At 43.8% G+C, this 19410-nt stretch overlaps 2 protein-coding genes across 2 annotated transcripts in view; both read right to left on the reverse strand.

Moving 5' to 3' along the window:
• The window catches only part of LOC306780995 (voltage-gated potassium channel regulatory subunit KCNG1-like), a gene marked incomplete at its 5' end in the record, with an annotated part of 29797 nt that extends 22493 nt beyond the window's left edge, over window positions 1-7304 (reverse strand). The window contains one exon of the mRNA XM_079273584.1: window positions 6531-7304. Coding sequence (XP_079129710.1) covers window positions 6531-7304 — 774 coding nt within the window. The remainder of the gene's footprint in view (window positions 1-6530) is intronic.
• A 7512-nt stretch (window positions 7305-14816) lies between these two features.
• LOC306781517 (voltage-gated potassium channel regulatory subunit KCNG1-like) lies at window positions 14817-18101 on the reverse strand (the record flags this gene model as incomplete). Its single annotated transcript, XM_079274407.1, has 2 exons — window positions 14817-15689; window positions 17328-18101. The coding sequence occupies 2 exons, from the start codon at window positions 18099-18101 to the stop codon at window positions 14916-14918; spliced, it is 1548 nt and encodes a 515-aa protein (XP_079130533.1). The 3' UTR covers window positions 14817-14915.
• Window positions 18102-19410: the final 1309 nt, after the last annotated feature.

Below are 19410 nucleotides of genomic sequence, written 5' to 3' on the forward strand. Positions count from 1 at the left end.
TGTGTGTGTTTACTGTTTTCCTGCAGACGTCCAGCAGCTGTTGTTGGTTAAAGAAGAGGTTCCCTCTGAGCAGCAGGAGTGGAGCTCCAGTCTGGACCAGGAGGACCCAGAGCCCTCACACATTAAAGAAGAACAGGAGGAACTCTGCACCAGTCAGGAAGGAGAGCAGCTTCAAGGTCTGGAGGAGGCTGATGTCAAGTTCTCATTCACTCCTGTGAAGAGTGAAGATGAAGAAGAGGAAGCTCAGTCCTCACAGCTTCATCAAATGCAAACTGAACAGATGGGAACTCTGAAGATACACATGAGAACCCACACAGGAGAAAAACCTTTCAGCTGCTCAGTCTGTAAGAAATCTTTTAACCGGCATTCAACTTTACAGGACCACATGAGAACCCACACAGGAGAAAAACCTTTCAGCTGCTCAGTCTGTAAGAAATCTTTTAACCAGCGTTCACATTTACAGACACACATGAGAACCCACACAGGAGAACAACCTTTCAGCTGCTCAGTCTGTAAGAAATCTTTTAACCAGCGTTCACATTTACAGACACACATGAGAACCCACACAGGAGAAAAGCCTTTAACCTGCTCAGTCTGTAAGAAATCTTTTAATGAGCGTTCACATTTACAGAGCCACATGAGAACCCACACAGGAGAAAAGCCTTTAACCTGCTCAGTCTGTAAGAAATCTTTTAACCAGCGTTCACATTTACAGAGCCACATGAGAACCCACACAGGAGAAAAACCTTTCAGCTGCTCAGTCTGTAAGAAATCTTTTAACCAGCGTTCACATTTACAGAGACACATGAGAACCCACACAGGAGAAAAGCCTTTAAGCTGCTCAGTCTGTAAGAAATCTTTTAACCAGCGTTCACATTTACAGAGCCACATGAGAACCCACACAGGAAAGAAACCTTTCAGCTGATCAGTTTGCTGTGATAGATTTGTGCGCAACAGAGATCTAAAGGTACACATGAATACCCACACAGGAAACGATCCCCTTTAGCTGTTCTGGTTGCAGTAAAGTTTCCGTTTGTGATAAAAGCTTTCAGCACGAGTCACCTCTGAAGTTACACATGATTAACCGCGGTTCAACTACACTGATTTCAATACAAAAAGTTATTCACTGAATGAGCGCCAACTGTACAGTTTGAAATAGTTTTGATGATTATATTGATGATTGATTTGATAATGTAAGTTTAAGACGATGGTTTTACCTGCATCTGTGCACAGTATATTGTATTCAAATGATTTCATCAATAAAAATAAAAGGTTTGTGTATTTCACTGGTTCATACATAGTTTTACGTAGCACACTTTGTTCGTCAGGATTAAATCCATCAGTGACTGGAGTGTGACTCAATAGTTCTTTATCTTACTTGGCAGTTTGCACTCTTTGCTGCTGCCATTACTGGTATAAAATTGTCATCTTGTCTGACACAAACTCATAAAAAGAATAAAAAAGGTCCTTAGATAACGCAATCTACACATTCTTCGGAGTCACAAACCAACAACATCCTTCTCTCGATCTATAGTTCCTTCCAGTTGATCAACAGGCCGACACATTCCTGAATGTGTTTTAAAAATGTCTTTTTTTAGATTGCCGGTGGCTTTTGATCGTACAACATCCTTCAAATGAATAGATCTCTGAACTCTCTCTTCAACAAAATCAGTCACATTTAGGTTATTCAATGAGTCTTTTGATCACTAATGTAACAATATGTTCTCACTTTCATTCAATGAGTCTCTCCCGATGTGAAGAGGAGTACACAGTATTCCTCATAATAGCACACTCGTATTGTGTAAATGTAATGTTTTTGAATTCCTGTACCTCTTTTATAATATGATTTGTGTCTTTTAAGTCTACATGACACTCAAATAAGCAAATCAATCTCTTAACTCTGTCATAGAATGTGTGGAATTTTAATCCAAAAAGTAAAAATTGTGACTTTGCACCACTGATTGCTGTATTGTTGTCCTTCTGCATGTGTGTTATGACACCATGCATGCTGTCAATGGGATTGGATGTCTACCAAGTGTGGACTTTTTTTTTTTATTATTTAACCTTTGGGACTGAACGAAAGCAGAGAGCATCTTTACTGACGTGACACTGGTTAGCACGACATCAACAAATCCATTAAAACGTCAACGATCAACGATGAGAAACATCACTATGTTGTTGGATCATGAGGACACCGTGCTCTTCAGCTGTATTTTTTTGTCAAATGCACATTTCACATATTGGAATTACGTCATTGTTATGCTCGAATGCTTTATTGTGGGTTTCTTTCGTAACTTAAGACTTCCATTTGATATTCTGTGACCATGTAATGTTTCATTCATCTTTTAAATCATGAATCAATCATAAATCTTTTGAAGGAAACATTTATTTAATACTTAAATAATATATATATGTGTTCCTAATATTCTTCTAATCCTCTTCTCTGTGTGTTCGTCATGTTTATCCAAAAGTACACTGCTACACAGCACGGCTGCATTTCTGGGAAGAAAAAAAAAATCAGTTTTCTCTGTATCTTGTTTTTAAGACTTCTCTCTCCACCCTTCCATCTCGAATTCTTCTTCCTCACTCCTGTACTTTATTTTCAGAGTCTCTCTCTCCTCTCCATACCCCCAGTCTTTCTTTGAAGCCTCCCTCTTCTTCTCCTCTTTCTCTCCCACTCCCACTTTGTACGTCCTTCCCTGTCCGACAGTGTCACTCGTTCATGTCTCTGGTGTTCGTCGACGCTATGGGGAAGAGCATGTCACTCTCCAAGGAGAGGTTGCTGCCCAGGCCGGCCATGCGGCTCCGCAGCAGGCAGTGCGTCCTCCTCTGCAGCACCCTCTGCTGCTCCTGCTTCAGCTCCACGTAGGACCGCGAGAAGGTGTGGAAGATGGAGGTGACGGGGAAGGCCATGAGGAGGATCCCGCTCAGGATGCTGCTCAGAGCCACCACCTGGCCTGGGATGCTCCTCGGCACCATGTCCCCGTAGCCCACGGTCGTCATCGTGATGACGGCCCACCAGTAGGTAGCAGGGATGCTGGTGAACTCCTGCGTGGGGGCCATTTCATTCTCAATCAAGTACAGCAAGGGCGAATACAGCGCTATGGCCACGCACAGGAAGAGGAGGAGCAGTCCAAACTCCCGCGTGCAGCGGCGTGCGGTCAGGCCCAGAGTCTGCAGGCCCAACGAATGGCGAGCCAGCCGCATGACATAGAGGATCCGCAGGGCTCTCAGGACGCGCAGCACCAGTCCCACCTTGTCCAAGTAGCTGTTGCCGGAGCCCTTCTTTTCTTTGGAGGTGCTGTCCACCACCAGGGTGATGTAGTACGGCAGGATGGCCACCACGTCTATCAGGTTCAGCGGCTGCCTGAGGAAGGCCAGCTTGCTGCGGTCTTGAATGAAGCGCAGGGTGAACTCCAGGGAGAACCAGGCCACGCACACCGTCTCCACTATGAAGATGTTGTAGCACATCTGGGAACATTTGCCCTGGTAAAGACACTTGAGTTAGCATGGTCATCATCAGCATGTGCGAGTGGTAGCTGTAGTCACTAGAGGGAACCACTTCTATGTGAAATGAAGGAGCGAAGGACTCTGGGAGGCTGCAGCATTGCACACAACGTGCACAATGTTTCTCCAACAAACAAAACAAAGAAAGGAAAGAGATTTGCTCATCATAGACGAAGCTATGCCAGTTATGATTTAATGTATGAGTCGAGCCATGAAAACAGAGCAACTGTAACCTCAAAAATGGTCCTTCTTTATCATCTATGTTTTAAGCTTTTTTTTGGAAAGCTTTGTGTTTTGTGTGACACGGTGATGATGCTGAATCAGTGCGTGGCTGAGAAGGCTCAAAGCATTTCAAAGCACATGGCACGGAGCCTTTGAACGCAGTCCATATCAGGGAGAAATATCATTGTGAAACACACTCCCACAGAGGAGGAGATGGTTTGAGTATGAATGAATGAATGAATGAATTTTATTTATATAGCGCTTTTCACAGACAGTACTATCACAAAGTGCTTAACAGAGCAGACATTTAAAAGCATAAAAAACACAATGTGACCCTACGGTCAATAAATTACATACACAGAGTGAATAAAAAATGTTAAAGAATAAAATAAAAATAAAATAAAAAGGTCTAGGACATGGGTTTACTTTTACACAAACGCCAGCCTAAACAGGTGGGTTTTTAGCTGGCTTTTAAAAGTATCCACAGTATCTGCGAGGCGTAGAGTTGCAGGCAGAGCATTCCAGAGCCTCGGGGCCACTGCCTCAAAGGCTCGGTCACCACGGGTCTTAAATCGTGTGCGTGGGACTGACAGAAGACCTAGAGCATTTGACCTGAGAGTGCGGGCGGGTGAATAGGGGCGAAGTAGATCAGCTACATAAGTCGGAGCCTGACCGTGAAGTGCTCTGTAAGTGATGGTGAGAATTTTGAAGTGTATCCGAGATGCTACAGGAAGCCAGTGGAGAGATCGGAGTACGGGGGTGATGTGAGACCGTCGGTTTGTCCTGGTGAGTAATCTGGCGGCAGCATTTTGGATGACCTGCAGACGGTTAAGAGCAGATACACTGAGTGATGTAAAAAGTGAGTTGCAGTAGTCAATGCGAGAGGAGATAAATGTGTGTATGATCATTTCTAATTCAGGCGTTGATAATACAGATCTCAGTTTACTGATATTTCTTAGATGGAAGAAACATGACCTGGACAGCTGCTTAACATGAGGGTCAAATGACATGGAGCGATCAAAGAAAATCCCAAGATTGCGCAGGTTGCAATGGGAAGCAGAGGAGAGAGGACTAATAATCTGCCTGATCATGGGGACAAACTCCTCTGGAGCAATAACTAGGACCTCCGTCTTAGAGTCGTTGAGTTGCAGGCAGTTTTCTGCCGTCCAGTCTCTGATGGCATTGACACAGTCCAGGAGCCTAGTTAATGTGAATGCCTCGCTGGGTTTGAATGACAGATGAAGTTGGATGTCGTCTGCATATAAGTGATAGGACACATTATAGCTTTTTATGATCGGTCCCAAAGGTAACAGATAAAGTGAAAATAACAGAGGCCCCAGAACCGAGCCCTGCGGTACACCACAAGACAGTGGAGAGGTAACAGACACAAAAGCACCCACAGAGACATTGAAACTTCTGTCACTGAGGTAAGATGTAAACCAGTCTAACGCTATGCCAGTTATGCCCACCCAATCACGTAGCCTCTTAATCAGGATGTCATGGTCTACAGTGTCAAATGCAGAACTGAGATCCAGAAGAACTAACACAGAGCAGTCACCTGCATCAGCACACATGAGAATGTCATTTGAAACCCTCAGGAGAGCGGTTTCAGTAGAGTGTTGCTAGAGTGTAGACCCATACAAGCACCTGACAACTCCAGTAAACCTGTCTCTCACTCCGAGAGAGGAACACTTACACACTTTTAATCAGAGGCGTCGGAGTTGTTAGAATGCAATTACTGGCACTTTCAATTAAAAAGCGTGATTGAAACATACACCGAGCATAGCAGGTTCAAATACAAGTGTGTCAGGTCGAATAGAACACTGGAACTTCATCAGTGCAGTCGTTGTATTTCTTTCATTTTGTTTTCATTATCCCGGTTACATTTTCCCAGAACATTGCCTGATGATTGACTTAATGACTGTACAAGAGATGATGTTAAAACTCGTCCCACGTTTAAAGCGCTTAATGCACTGGAGCACCCACACGATAAATGAAACGTAAAGAGTGACAGTCCAAGATTAAAGTAACTACTGGATCTGAAAGGTGAGTCAGCAGCATGACATATACGTTTAACAGTATCTCAAATAAAAACCGTTGAGCTTTTGGTTTCGCTCTCCGCCCATTGACAGTACCCCACATGCAGTATCTGTACTTGATTTCCTGAGTGCGTACAAGAAGTAAAAGTAGAACATTTAAAAACGACTAAAACATTTCTTTTAAATGGAAAGCAAAGTGGTGGAAGCTGCTCTCCACTTCCATCCAAAGTAGGTATTTCTACAAAAGATAGATTGATTAATTTTAATTAAAAAACTGATGTTCACGCACTCTGCAAGAAAATATTGTGTGTGACTCAAATATTGTCCTTTATATTTGACTGAAGAGGCCAGTGTGCTAATTATGGTTGTGATTGAAGTCAGACAAAAATATGAAAGCAGATTGAGACGTCTTCAAATCCAATTTTGTTTTCTTCTATGGCAAAACAACCTGCTTTCTAAGCAGCAGGCTGTTTTAAACGACATGACAGATGAGACATGCCGTCATTAGAATGTTCTAATGACTGCTTTTCAGAATAACATGTCAATTTTCAAAGCCAATCTCAGCAGTGTGGGGTTCAAATGTTCACTGTCTATACTTTGGTGTGACTTTATGACAGACTCACAACAGACAATGAAGTTGTGTTGGGCCATGTCTTCACTTTTACTTCTCCTCTCTGACATGACAACACTTGACTCTGACAACAACATGTTTTGTACTTAGTAACTTTTTTTGTGTTATGTGAAAGTCATGAGCCTACTCACCGCCTCCTCCTCTTCCCTCATGGCGGGCATGGTGCTGATGGATAGGTTGACGGCAGTGATGGTGACAAACATCACTGACAGACAAGCAAAGATCTTCCCCGGCAGGCCTGAGTGAGGCCTCTCCACCATGTCTCTTAGCTTGCCCATGTACCGATTGAGTCTGGACTCTGCTGCGTGTCCACTGTCTGAATCCAGCAGATCCTCCAGGAGTTCCTCCTCCTCCTCCGCTCTCTCCATCGCTTCAAACTCCTCCACGCGCTGCAGCAGACGCCGGCGACAGCACCACTCCATGCTCTCCTCGGGGACCCCCCAGTAGAGCAGCTCCTCCCTGAAGGAGAGGGCGCACATCTCCCTGAGGGACCGCAGCTTACCCGCCCGCAGGAAGGTCAGGATGGTACGGAAGGCACAGGGGCTGCGGTCGAAGAAGAACTTGTTGTGCGCGACGTCATAGTCATCACAAACACGCATGATCTCGTCAAAGCTGCTGCAGAGGTGCAGCTGGCCCAGACGAGACAAGGGGAAGTCCTCTAAGGTGGTCCAGGGCAGCTGGTAACGCAGGCCACCCACATTGATGATGGCGTGGAGTTTACGGGCGCTGGACAGCAGGGTGTCGCCATGGATGGAGCTGAGCTCAGGGGCACGCTGCGCCCTCTTGTAGAAGGCCCCCTTTTGAGCCTCCTCTTCATGTAGGGGAGGCGGCTCAAAGGAGGAATCAGAGGCACAGCTCAGGGCACTGTAGTCATAGTCGGAGCCATCACCCGCCAACAGGGTCATCTTTACTGGTCCACTCACATCCCTGTGCTCAGCCTGCCACCATCACACCGTCACCTTCAGAGGGGAAACAGAGAATGAACAGATTAGTCTTATACAGAAGGGCATTTGTATTTTAAAAATGTATTAAACGGACGTTTATGGCTTTGATGTACTTAAAACCTACTTAAACTCATAGGGACTGTGTGAAGAGTCGGAGCAATACTGACACTGTTATGCCACTATAAACATTGACATCCCTTTTACTTAAGGATGAGTAATACCACGGACCGTTATAGTGGGCATGGTCCTTCAAGATCATTTAATACGACTCAGAGAAATCCAGGAACGAGTGATACAAGACAACACACACTTCCAGGGAATCGACAGTGTGAGCATTTCCACAATTGACCGTGTTCTCCATCGTAACAGGATACGAATGAAACAAGTATACAGAGTACCTTTTGAGCGCAACTCACCAAGGGTGAAAGAAGTGCGAGCTCAGCATGTGCAAGTAAGTGTACATTCAGACACATTTACTGGAATCCAGATTGTCTACAGTACTGCCACATACTATGTGAATGACATTACTCTTCAGTACATACAATGTATGTGAATCAGAAGTGCATACAGTAGGCCTAATTGAACTCTGCAATATAGCACTGTCTCTGTACAACTTACTAAATTCTACATACATTATATTGTATTCCTACACAGACAATATTTGACTTGGAATCCTTGGACAGACCCCATGAGTTAATCTTTGTCGATGAAGCAGGCTTCAATCTGACAAAGAGGAGAAGGAGAGGCCGAAACGTGATTGGACAGCGGGCCATTGTTGAAGTCCCTGGTCAACGAGGTGGCAATGTCACAATCTGTGCTGCTATCAGCAACCATAGTGTTCTACATCACCATGTTACACTCGGGCCATATAACACCCAGCATCTTCTAAGATTTCTGGCCAATCTAAGAGATATTTTATTTGAGCAGCAGGGTCAGGAGCTAAATGAGAATCCCATTCCCACCTATGTGATAGTGCTGGACAATGTCAGTTTCCACCGATCTGCTCAGGTAAGGGAATGGTTTAACATCAATGGTCAGTTTATGACCTTGTACCTCCCTCCATACTCTCCTTTCCTGAATGCGATTTGAGGAGTTTTTCTCCTCATGGAGATGGAAAGTGTATGATAGACAACCCTACACCAGAGTCAATCTGCTGCAAGCCATGGAATTATCCTGTGGTGATATAGGTGAGGAATCATGTCAGGAGAGAAAATATTGCTTGTGATGTCAACAAAGTGCTCTGGCCTGACCCAGCCCAAAGACAAGAAGAAGCACATTGATGACATGTTGACTCCTTTGATTTTTGTCCCTTTTACTGTAGTATTGTATACTGTAGTAGGCCTACAGTGCATTGTAGGCTGTATAATGTACAATAAACAAATTGTATGGCCTTGAACACCGTGCTTTCTATTTGTTACAGTAACAGTACTGACTGCTCAATAGATTTTGACTGGTTGCAGGTTCATATCAAGAAAGAACAAGAATTACAGTGTCACAGAGACAAAGGACACGTTTGTGAGATGCAGGGTACAGTACTTTACAAATAGGGGTACATGGAGGAGGAAGAACAAAAGAAATTGCAAAGAGCAAACATGGTAGTAATTTCTGATCAATTTTGAGCTACTGTAATAGAACATGTTTTCGTTCATATGAAATTTGTTTTGAGATTAAAAATCTACTTCTCCCTGAGAACTATATGTTTTGAACAATGTGTTTTCTATTCATTGGTGTATTGTTTACTGACTGCTTGACGGTGTATATTATTTTGATCACTTTGTTTGTGATTTGAGAGCAGTGTTTGATTTTGAGCACAGGTAAAACTGTTTTGAGGCGAAAGTTTCATTTTGCAAGAGGATTCAGAGGTTTTGTAAATAGTGCTTGAAGATGAGGTTTTGTGTTTACAGTTTTGAGAGAATGGGTGACCGTTTCAAGAAATGTGTCTTAGCAATCGAGAAAAACTGCAACGTTGTAGACCGCGATTGTGTCTGTGCCGAACATTTAAGTCAGCTTGCATCCGTTTTCATTTGAAAGTCTTTTTTTTTTTTTTTTCAAAACTGCTGACTTCAAACGTGAGCCCTGTCCTGCGACTGCAGTCTTAATGTAGGCGATTTAAAATAAAATGAACGAGAGCAAAAATACATAACCTGTTTTGTGCATCATTTTTGTGGGTAAAAATCACACTTTGTACTCTTGTGACACAATGCCGCCATCTGCTGTTCAAAGGAGGTATCATGTCTCACGTACCAGCACGAGCTGCAGGAATACGGGTTTACACTCACTTTTGGCCTCTTTTTTGTTGCAATATTGGGTTGTTCTTTTCTGGGGAAGTGGGAAAAACAGTAAATACCATTGTACTTATCGTCAGCTCTATCGTGCTCTTAATGAAGCAGTGATGTCATAAATCTGTTAATTTACTAATTCACACAGTCTGAGATTTATTGCCAGCTGTCTTTTTTTTGCATTTGTCAGTTTAAACTGTGATTATAATATTCATTAAAGGTCCACGTCCCGAGCTCTGATTGGTCGGTGTGTATTTGAAGAAAATGAATTAAATCACACGTTGCTGAGGGAGCAGAGGGGCAGAAAACGGTCTGAAGGCAATTCATTGGTGATATTTTGTCTTCAATAAATAAATGTTGGAAAACAATCACTTGAGTCGTCTCGTTCCATGACCCACAACTGTTACATATGTACCAGATGGAAGGTAACTGAAGATAGGAGTAATGACATACTATTTTATTAGTTTAAGGGGCTTTTGTTACCCACCAAGTTGCAGCGGAACCGGATGTTCCTCGTAGAACCTGTCTGAATGGATTTGTATCTGTTGAACATGTGCTGATAGAGTGGAAGAAGTTCAGGGTGGAAAGAGAAAGACTGAAGAACAGAGTGGTAGATACAGGAAGGGAGTGGAGCATCAAAGGCTTAGAGACAGGGGACAAACAAGTTCAGCTTAAAAGGGCTTTATTTAATATTTTGAATGGAACGGGTTAAAAGGCCAGAATATGACTGCAATATGAAGTTTATTTTCTAATTGTTTCATTATATTAATAAATGACATTGTTATTGTGTTTAAATGATAACTGTCATAAAGTCATGATGTTACACACTCCGGTCCAGTAGGTGGCGCCTTAAACATTGGTTTGTAGTCCGCCATTATAGTGAAAGAAGAAGAAGAAGAAGAAGAAGAAGACGACGACGACGACGACAACGACGACTAATCTCCTGGTAGCCTATAAAGCTATTGAAGTTAGCTTAGCATGCTACCTGGAAACAGACGGACGGGGACGGAAGTGACCAACACAGCGCTAGTCAGAGCTTAATGAGAGTAAACGGTGTTTTTAACGGAGTTCGTCTGGAGGAAAACTTTCTGTGGTTTAGTGAAAATGTCTAAAGTAGACATGTTGAGATATTTACTCAACCAGCGACTAACTGCGGGTGATGAAGAGATAATTGGTATGTTTGAAAGAACGATAGCAGAGTACGAGGAGGAACTCTCTCGTTCAAAAGAGGCGAATAAGCGACAACGGGAACTTCTGGACGCTGTTCTCAACCCGGAAATTCGGATACAAAGAGCACGTGGGTTCACTTTATTTCTTCTCTCAAACACTGTTCATGCTCCGGCTGATAACTTTTAATGTAGTTTGGAGTGAGACTCTGTTGCAGTTCGTCGTTTTCTTCTTCTCCTGATTTAATACCTGCAAACGTGTCCATGAGGTGGACACACCAGTCTGTCGTGTGGTGCGGATGGGGCCTCTATTTCATGAAGTATTACTACTGATAGTGTAATTCAGTTTGTAACTGCATTTTCTTTTGTTCGTATATTAAATTCCTTTTGATTTAAACTTCAACCAGCTGATTCGGCCCTGCTTAATGATGGAAGAAAGAGAGCAGGGGGGGGGCTGCCTCTTCTCCTCTGCATGCTTCTTCTCCTCTGGAACAATTTTGAACATAACAGTATTATGTGCGTGTGTGTGTGTGCTCATTTGCAATAGTGTTGCGTGTGTCATAGAGCAAAGGTTTGAATCTCCGGGTGAGGCACTCACGCGCTCCCCGTACAAAGAGGGAGCTCTGACACGCAGGCGGTAGCTTAAAACTGATAACTAGTTGTGTTGTGAATCGGGTTAGTCGGTGGGATATTGTGTAGCAACCTGCAGGAACAGCAGGTGCTTGGCACCTCTTTCACCTCTTATGAGTTTGCAGGTATGCTGATTTGTTCTCTCAGCTTCTAGATGACAGGAAATGTTTCAACTTAAAGTACAAGTTTGTTCTCTTTGATAACACCACATGGATTTGGCAGCTTAAAATGGTTCATATGTTCATGGTCACATAAGTTGATTACATTATTGTATTATCTGGTTCTAGTGATACTCTGGAAGTGTATGTCCAGGAGACTATTTGCTCAATTCTAAAATGTCTTTGTAACCCCTCTGTGTGTGTTTACTGTTTTCCTGCAGACGTCCAGCAGCTGTTGTTGGTTAAAGAAGAGGTTCCCTCTGAGCAGCAGGAGTGGAGCTCCAGTCTGGACCAGGAGGACCCAGAGCCCCCACACATTAAAGAAGAACAGGAGGAACTCTGCACCAGTCAGGAAGGAGAGCAGCTTCAAGGTCTGGAGGAGGCTGATGTGAAGTTCTCATTCACTCCTGTGAAGAGTGAAGATGAAGAAGAGGAAGCTCAGTCCTCACAGCTTCATCAAAGGCAAACTGAACAGATGGGAACAGAAGCTGATGGAGAAGACTGTGGAGGACCAGAACCAGACAGGAACTTGGATCCAGATAGATATCCAGAACCAGATACTGATGAGAAGACTGGAGACTCTTCTGACACTGATGAGGGTGGTGATGGGAAGAAGACCAGAGAACCTCAGTCAGGTTTAAACTATGTGAAACCTGATGAAGTCCGTGTCACTGATTCAAGATGTAGCGCTGGTGAAAAACATTTTAGATGCTCTGAGTGTGAGAAAACATTTAGAACAAAGGGAACTCTGAAGATACACATGAGAACCCACACAGGAGAAAAACCTTTCAGCTGCTCAGTCTGTAAGAAATCTTTTAACCAGCGTTCACATTTACAGATACACATGAGAACCCACACAGGAGAAAAACCTTTCAGCTGCTCAGTCTGTAAGAAATCTTTAAACCGGCGTTCACATTTACAGACACACATGAGAACCCACACAGGAGAAAAGCCTTTCAGCTGCTCAGTCTGTAAGAAATCTTTTAATGAGCGTTCACATTTACAGAGACACATGAGAACCCACACAGGAGAAAAACCTTTCAGCTGCTCAGTCTGTAAGAAATCTTTTAACCAGCATTCAACTTTACAGAGACACATGAGAACCCACACAGGAGAAAAACCTTTCAGCTGCTCAGTCTGTAAGAAATCTTTTAACATGCGTTCACATTTACAGAGACACATGAGAACCCACACAGGAGAAAAGCCTTTCAGCTGCTCAGTCTGTAAGAAATCTTTTAACCATCGTTCAACTTTACAGAGCCACATGAGAACACACACAGGAGAAAAGCCTTTCAGCTGCTCAGTCTGTAAGAAATCTTTTAACCGGCGTTCAACTTTACAGAGACACATGAGAACCCACACAGGAGAAAAGCCTTTCAGCTGCTCAGTCTGTAAGAAATCTTTTAATGAGCGTTCAACTTTACAGAACCACATGAGAACCCACACAGGAGAAAAGCCTTTCAGCTGCTCAGTCTGTAAGAAATCTTTTAACCGGCGTTCACATTTACAGAGACACATGAGAACCCACACAGGAAAGAAACCTTTCAGCTGATCAGTTTGCTGTGATAGATTTGTGCGCAACAGAGATCTAAAGGTACACATGAATACCCACACAGGAAACAATCCCCTTTAGCTGTTCTGGTTGCAGTAAAGTTTCAGTTTGTGATAAAAGCTTTCAGCACGAGTCACCTCTGAAGTTACACATGATTAACCGCGGTTCAACTACACTGATTTCAATACAAAAAGTTATTCACTGAATGAGCGCCAACTGTACAGTTTGAAATAGTTTTGATGATTATATTGATGATTGATTTGATAATGTAAGTTTAAGACGATGGTTTTACCTGCATCTGTGCACAGTATATTGTATTCAAATGATTTCATCAATAAAAGTAAAAGGTTTGTGTATTTCACTGGTTCATACATAGTTTTACGTAGCACACTTTGTTCGTCAGGATTAAATCCATCAGTGACTGGAGTGTGACTCAATAGTTCTTTATCTTACTTGGCAGTTTGCACTCTTTGCTGCTGCCATTACTGGTATAAAATTGTCATCTTGTCTGACACAAACTCATAAAAAGAATAAAAAAGGTCCTTAGATAACGCAATCAACACATTCTTCGGAGTCACAAACCAACAACATCCTTCTCTCGATCTATAGTTCCTTCCAGTTGATCAACAGGCCGACACATTCCTGAATGTTTTAAAAATGTCTTTTTTAGATTGCCGGTGGCTTTTGATCGTACAACATCCTTCAAATGAATAGATCTCTGAACTCTCTCTTCAACAAAATCAGTCACATTTAGGTTATTCAATGAGAGTCTTTTGATCACTAATGTAACAATATGTTCTCACTTTCATTCAATGAGTCTCTCCCGATGTGAAGAGGAGTACACAGTATTCCTCATAATAGCACACTCGTATTGTGTAAATGTAATGTTTTTGAATTCCTGTACCTCTTTTATAATATGATTTGTGTCTTTTAAGTCTACATGACACTCAAATAAGCAAATCAATCTCTTAACTCTGTCATAGAATGTGTGGAATTTTAATCCAAAAAGTAAAAATTGTGACTTTGCACCACTGATTGCTGTATTGTTGTCCTTCTGCATGTGTGTTATGACACCATGCATGCTGTCAATGGGATTGGATGTCTACCAAGTGTGGACTTTTTTTTTTTATTATTTAACCTTTGGGACTGAACGAAAGCAGAGAGCATCTTTACTGACGTGACACTGGTTAGCACGACATCAACAAATCCATTAAAACGTCAACGATCAACGATGAGAAACATCACTATGTTGTTGGATCATGAGGACACCGTGCTCTTCAGCTGTATTTTTTTGTCAAATGCACATTTCACATATTGGAATTACGTCATTGTTATGCTCGAATGCTTTATTGTGGGTTTCTTTCGTAACTTAAGACTTCCATTTGATATTCTGTGACCATGTAATGTTTCATTCATCTTTTAAATCATGAATCAATCATAAATCTTTTGAAGGAAACATTTATTTAATACTTAAATAATATATATATGTGTTCCTAATATTCTTCTAATCCTCTTCTCTGTGTGTTCGTCATGTTTATCCAAAAGTACACTGCTACACAGCACGGCTGCATTTCTGGGAAGAAAAAAAAAAATCAGTTTTCTCTGTATCTTGTTTTTAAGACTTCTCTCTCCACCCTTCCATCTCTAATTCTTCTTCCTCACTCCTGTACTTTATTTTCAGAGTCTCTCTCTCCTCTCCATACCCCCAGTCTTTCTTTGAAGCCTCCCTCTTCTTCTCCTCTTTCTCTCCCACTCCCACTTTGTACGTCCTTCCCTGTCCGACAGTGTCACTCGTTCATGTCTCTGGTGTTCGTCGACGCTATGGGGAAGAGCATGTCACTCTCCAAGGAGAGGTTGCTGCCCAGGCCGGCCATGCGGCTCCGCAGCAGGAAGTGCGTCCTCCTCTGCAGCACCCTCTGCTGCTCCTGCTTCAGCTCCACGTAGGACCGCGAGAAGGTGTGGAAGATGGAGGTGACGGGGAAGGCCATGAGGAGGATCCCGCTCAGGATGCTGCTCAGAGCCACCACCTGGCCTGGGATGCTCCTCGGCACCATGTCCCCGTAGCCCACGGTCGTCATCGTGATGACGGCCCACCAGTAGGTAGCAGGGATGCTGGTGAACTCCTGCGTGGGGGCCATTTCATTCTCAATCAAGTACAGCAAGGGCGAATACAGCGCTATGGCCACGCACAGGAAGAGGAGGAGCAGTCCAAACTCCCGCGTGCAGCGGCGTGCGGTCAGGCCCAGAGTCTGCAGGCCCAACGAATGGCGAGCCAGCCGCATGACATAGAGGATCCGCAGGGCTCTCAGGACGCGCAGCACCAGTCCCACCTTGTCCAAGTAGCTGTTGCCGGAGCCCTTCTTTTCTTTGGAGGTGCTGTCCACCACCAGGGTGATGTAGTACGGCAGGATGGCCACCACGTCTATCAGGTTCAGCGGCTGCCTGAGGAAGGCCAGCTTGCTGCGGTCTTGAATGAAGCGCAGGGTGAACTCCAGGGAGAACCAGGCCACGCACACCGTCTCCACTATGAAGATGTTGTAGCACATCTGGGAACATTTGCCCTGGTAAAGACACTTGAGTTAGCATGGTCATCATCAGCATGTGCGAGTGGTAGCTGTAGTCACTAGAGGGAACCACTTCTATGTGAAATGAAGGAGCGAAGGACTCTGGGAGGCTGCAGCATTGCACACAACGTGCACAATGTTTCTCCAACAAACAAAACAAAGAAAGGAAAGAGATTTGCTCATCATAGACGAAGCTATGCCAGTTATGATTTAATGTATGAGTCGAGCCATGAAAACAGAGCAACTGTAACCTCAAAAATGGTCCTTCTTTATCATCTATGTTTTAAGCTTTTTTTTGGAAAGCTTTGTGTTTTGTGTGACACGGTGATGATGCTGAATCAGTGCGTGGCTGAGAAGGCTCAAAGCATTTCAAAGCACATGGCACGGAGCCTTTGAACGCAGTCCATATCAGGGAGAAATATCATTGTGAAACACACTCCCACAGAGGAGGAGATGGTTTGAGTAGACCCATACAAGCACCTGACAACTCAACAAGTAAACCCGTCTCTCACTCCGAGAGAGGAACACTTACACACTTTTAATCAGAGGCGTCGGAGTTGTTAGAATGCAATTACTGGCACTTTCAATTAAAAAGCGTGATTGAAACATACACCGAGCATAGCAGGTTCAAATACAAGTGTGTCAGGTCGAATAGAACACTGGAACTTCATCAGTGCAGTCGTTGTATTTCTTTCATTTCGTTTTCATTATCCCGGTTACATTTTCCCAGAACATTGCCTGATGATTGACTTAATGACTGTACAAGAGATGATGTTAAAACTCGTCCCACGTTTAAAGCGCTTAATGCACTGGAGCACCCACACGATAAATGAAAGGTAAAGAGTGACAGTCCAAGATTAAAGTAACTACTGGATCTGAAAGGTGAGTCAGCAGCATGACATATACGTTTAGCAGTATCTCAAATAAAAACCGTTGAGCTTTTGGTTTCGCTCTCCGCCCACTGACAGTACCCCACATGCAGTATCTGTACTTGATTTCCTGAGTGCGTACAAGAAGTAAAAGTAGAACATTTAAAAACGACTAAAACATTTCTTTTAAATGGAAAGCAAAGTGGTGGAAGCTGCTCTCCACTTCCATCCAAAGTAGGTATTTCTACAAAAGATAGATTGATTCATTTTAATTAAAAAACTGATGTTCACGCACTCTACAAGAAAATATTGTGTGTGACTCAAATATTGTCCTTTATATTTGACTGAAGAGGCCAGTGTGCTAATTATGGTTGTGATTGAAGTCAGACAAAAATATGAAAGCAGATTGAGACGTCTTCAAATCCTTTTGTTTTCTTAAATGGCAAAACAACCTGCTTTCTAAGCAGCAGGCTGTTTTAAACGACATGACAGATGAGACATGCCGTCATTAGAATGTTCTAATGACTGCTTTTCAGAATAACATGTCAATTTTCAAAGTCAATCTCACCAGTGTGGGGTTCAAATGTTCACTGTCTATACTTTGGTGTGACTTTATGACAGACTCACAACAGACAATGAAGTTGTGTTGGGCCATGTCTTCACTTTTACTTCTCCTCTCTGACATGACAACACTTGACTCTGACAACAACATGTTTTGTACTTAGTAACTTTTTTTGTGTTATGTCAAAGTCATGAGCCTACTCACCGCCTCCTCCTCTTCCCTCATGGCGGGCATGGTGCTGATGGATAGGTTGACGGCAGTGATGGTGACAAACATCACTGACAGACAAGCAAAGATCTTCCCCGGCAGGCCTGAGTGAGGCCTCTCCACCATGTCTCTTAGCTTGCCCATGTACCGATTGAGTCTGGACTCTGCTGCGTGTCCACTGTCCGAATCCAGCAGATCCTCCAGGAGTTCCTCCTCCTCCTCCGCTCTCTCCATCGCTTCAAACTCCTCCACGCGCTGCAGCAGACGCCGGCGACAGCACCACTCCATGCTCTCCTCGGGGACCCCCCAGTAGAGCAGCTCCTCCCTGAAGGAGAGGGCGCACATCTCCCTGAGGGACCGCAGCTTACCCGCCCGCAGGAAGGTCAGGATGGTACGGAAGGCACAGGGGCTGCGGTCGAAGAAGAACTCGTTGTGCGCGACGTCATAGTCATCACAAACACGCATGATCTCGTCAAAGCTGCTGCAGAGGTGCAGCTGGCCCAGACGAGACAAGGGGAAGTCCTCTAAGGTGGTCCAGGGCAGCTGGTAACGCAGGCCACCCACATTGATGATGGCGTGGAGTTTACGGGCGCTGGACAGCAGGGTGTCGCCATGGATGGAGCTGAGCTCAGGGGCACGCTGCGCCCTCTTGTAGAAGGCCCCCTTTTGAGCCTCCTCTTCATGTAGGGGAGGCGGCTCAAAGGAGGAATCAGAGGCACAGCTCAGGGCACTGTAGTCATAGTCGGAGCCATCACCCGCCAACAGGGTCATCTTTACTGGTCCACTCACATCCCTGTGCTCAGCCTGCCACCATCACACCGTCACCTTCAGAGGGGAAACAGAGAATGAACAGATTAGTCTTATACAGAAGGGCATTTGTATTTTAAAAATGTATTAAACGGACGTTTATGGCTTTGATGTACTTAAAACCTACTTAAACTCATAGGGACTGTGTGAAGAGTCGGAGCAATACTGACACTGTTATGCCACTATAAACATTGACATCCCTTTTACTTAAGGATGAGTAATACCACGGACCGTTATAGTGGGCATGGTCCTTCAAGATCATTTAATACGACTCAGAGAAATCCAGGAACGAGTGATACAAGACAACACACACTTCCAGGGAATCGACAGTGTGAGCATTTCCACAATTGACCGTGTTCTCCATCGTAACAGGATACGAATGAAACAAGTATACAGAGTACCTTTTGAGCGCAACTCACCAAGGGTGAAAGAAGTGCGAGCTCAGCATGTGCAAGTAAGTGTACATTCAGACACATTTACTGGAATCCAGATTGTCTACAGTACTGCCACATACTATGTGAATGACATTACTCTTCAGTACATACAATGTATGTGAATCAGAAGTGCATACAGTAGGCCTAATTGAACTCTGCAATATAGCACTGTCTCTGTACAACTTACTAAATTCTACATACATTATATTGTATTCCTACACAGACAATATTTGACTTGGAATCCTTGGACAGACCCCATGAGTTAATCTTTGTCGATGAAGCAGGCTTCAATCTAACAAAGAGGAGAAGGAGAGGCCGAAACGTGATTGGACAGCGGGCCATTGTTGAAGTCCCTGGTCAACGAGGTGGCAATGTCACAATCTGTGCTGCTATCAGCAACCATAGTGTTCTACATCACCATGTTACACTCGGGCCATATAACACCCAGCATCTTCTAAGATTTCTGGCCAATCTAAGAGATATTTTATTTGAGCAGCAGGGTCAGGAGCTAAATGAGAATCCCATTCCCACCTATGTGATAGTGCTGGACAATGTCAGTTTCCACCGATCTGCTCAGGTAAGGGAATGGTTTAACATCAATGGTCAGTTTATGACCTTGTACCTCCCTCCATACTCTCCTTTCCTGAATGCGATTTGAGGAGTTTTTCTCCTCATGGAGATGGAAAGTGTATGATAGACAACCCTACACCAGAGTCAATCTGCTGCAAGCCATGGAATTATCCTGTGGTGATATAGGTGAGGAATCATGTCAGGGCTGGATATAATGTCAGGAGAGAAGATATTGCTTGTGATGTCAACAAAGTGCTCTGGCCTGACCC

The sequence above is a fragment of the Melanostigma gelatinosum genome, assembly GCF_949748355.1.
Source record: "Melanostigma gelatinosum genome assembly, chromosome: 8".
NCBI lineage: Eukaryota > Metazoa > Chordata > Actinopteri > Perciformes > Zoarcidae > Melanostigma > Melanostigma gelatinosum.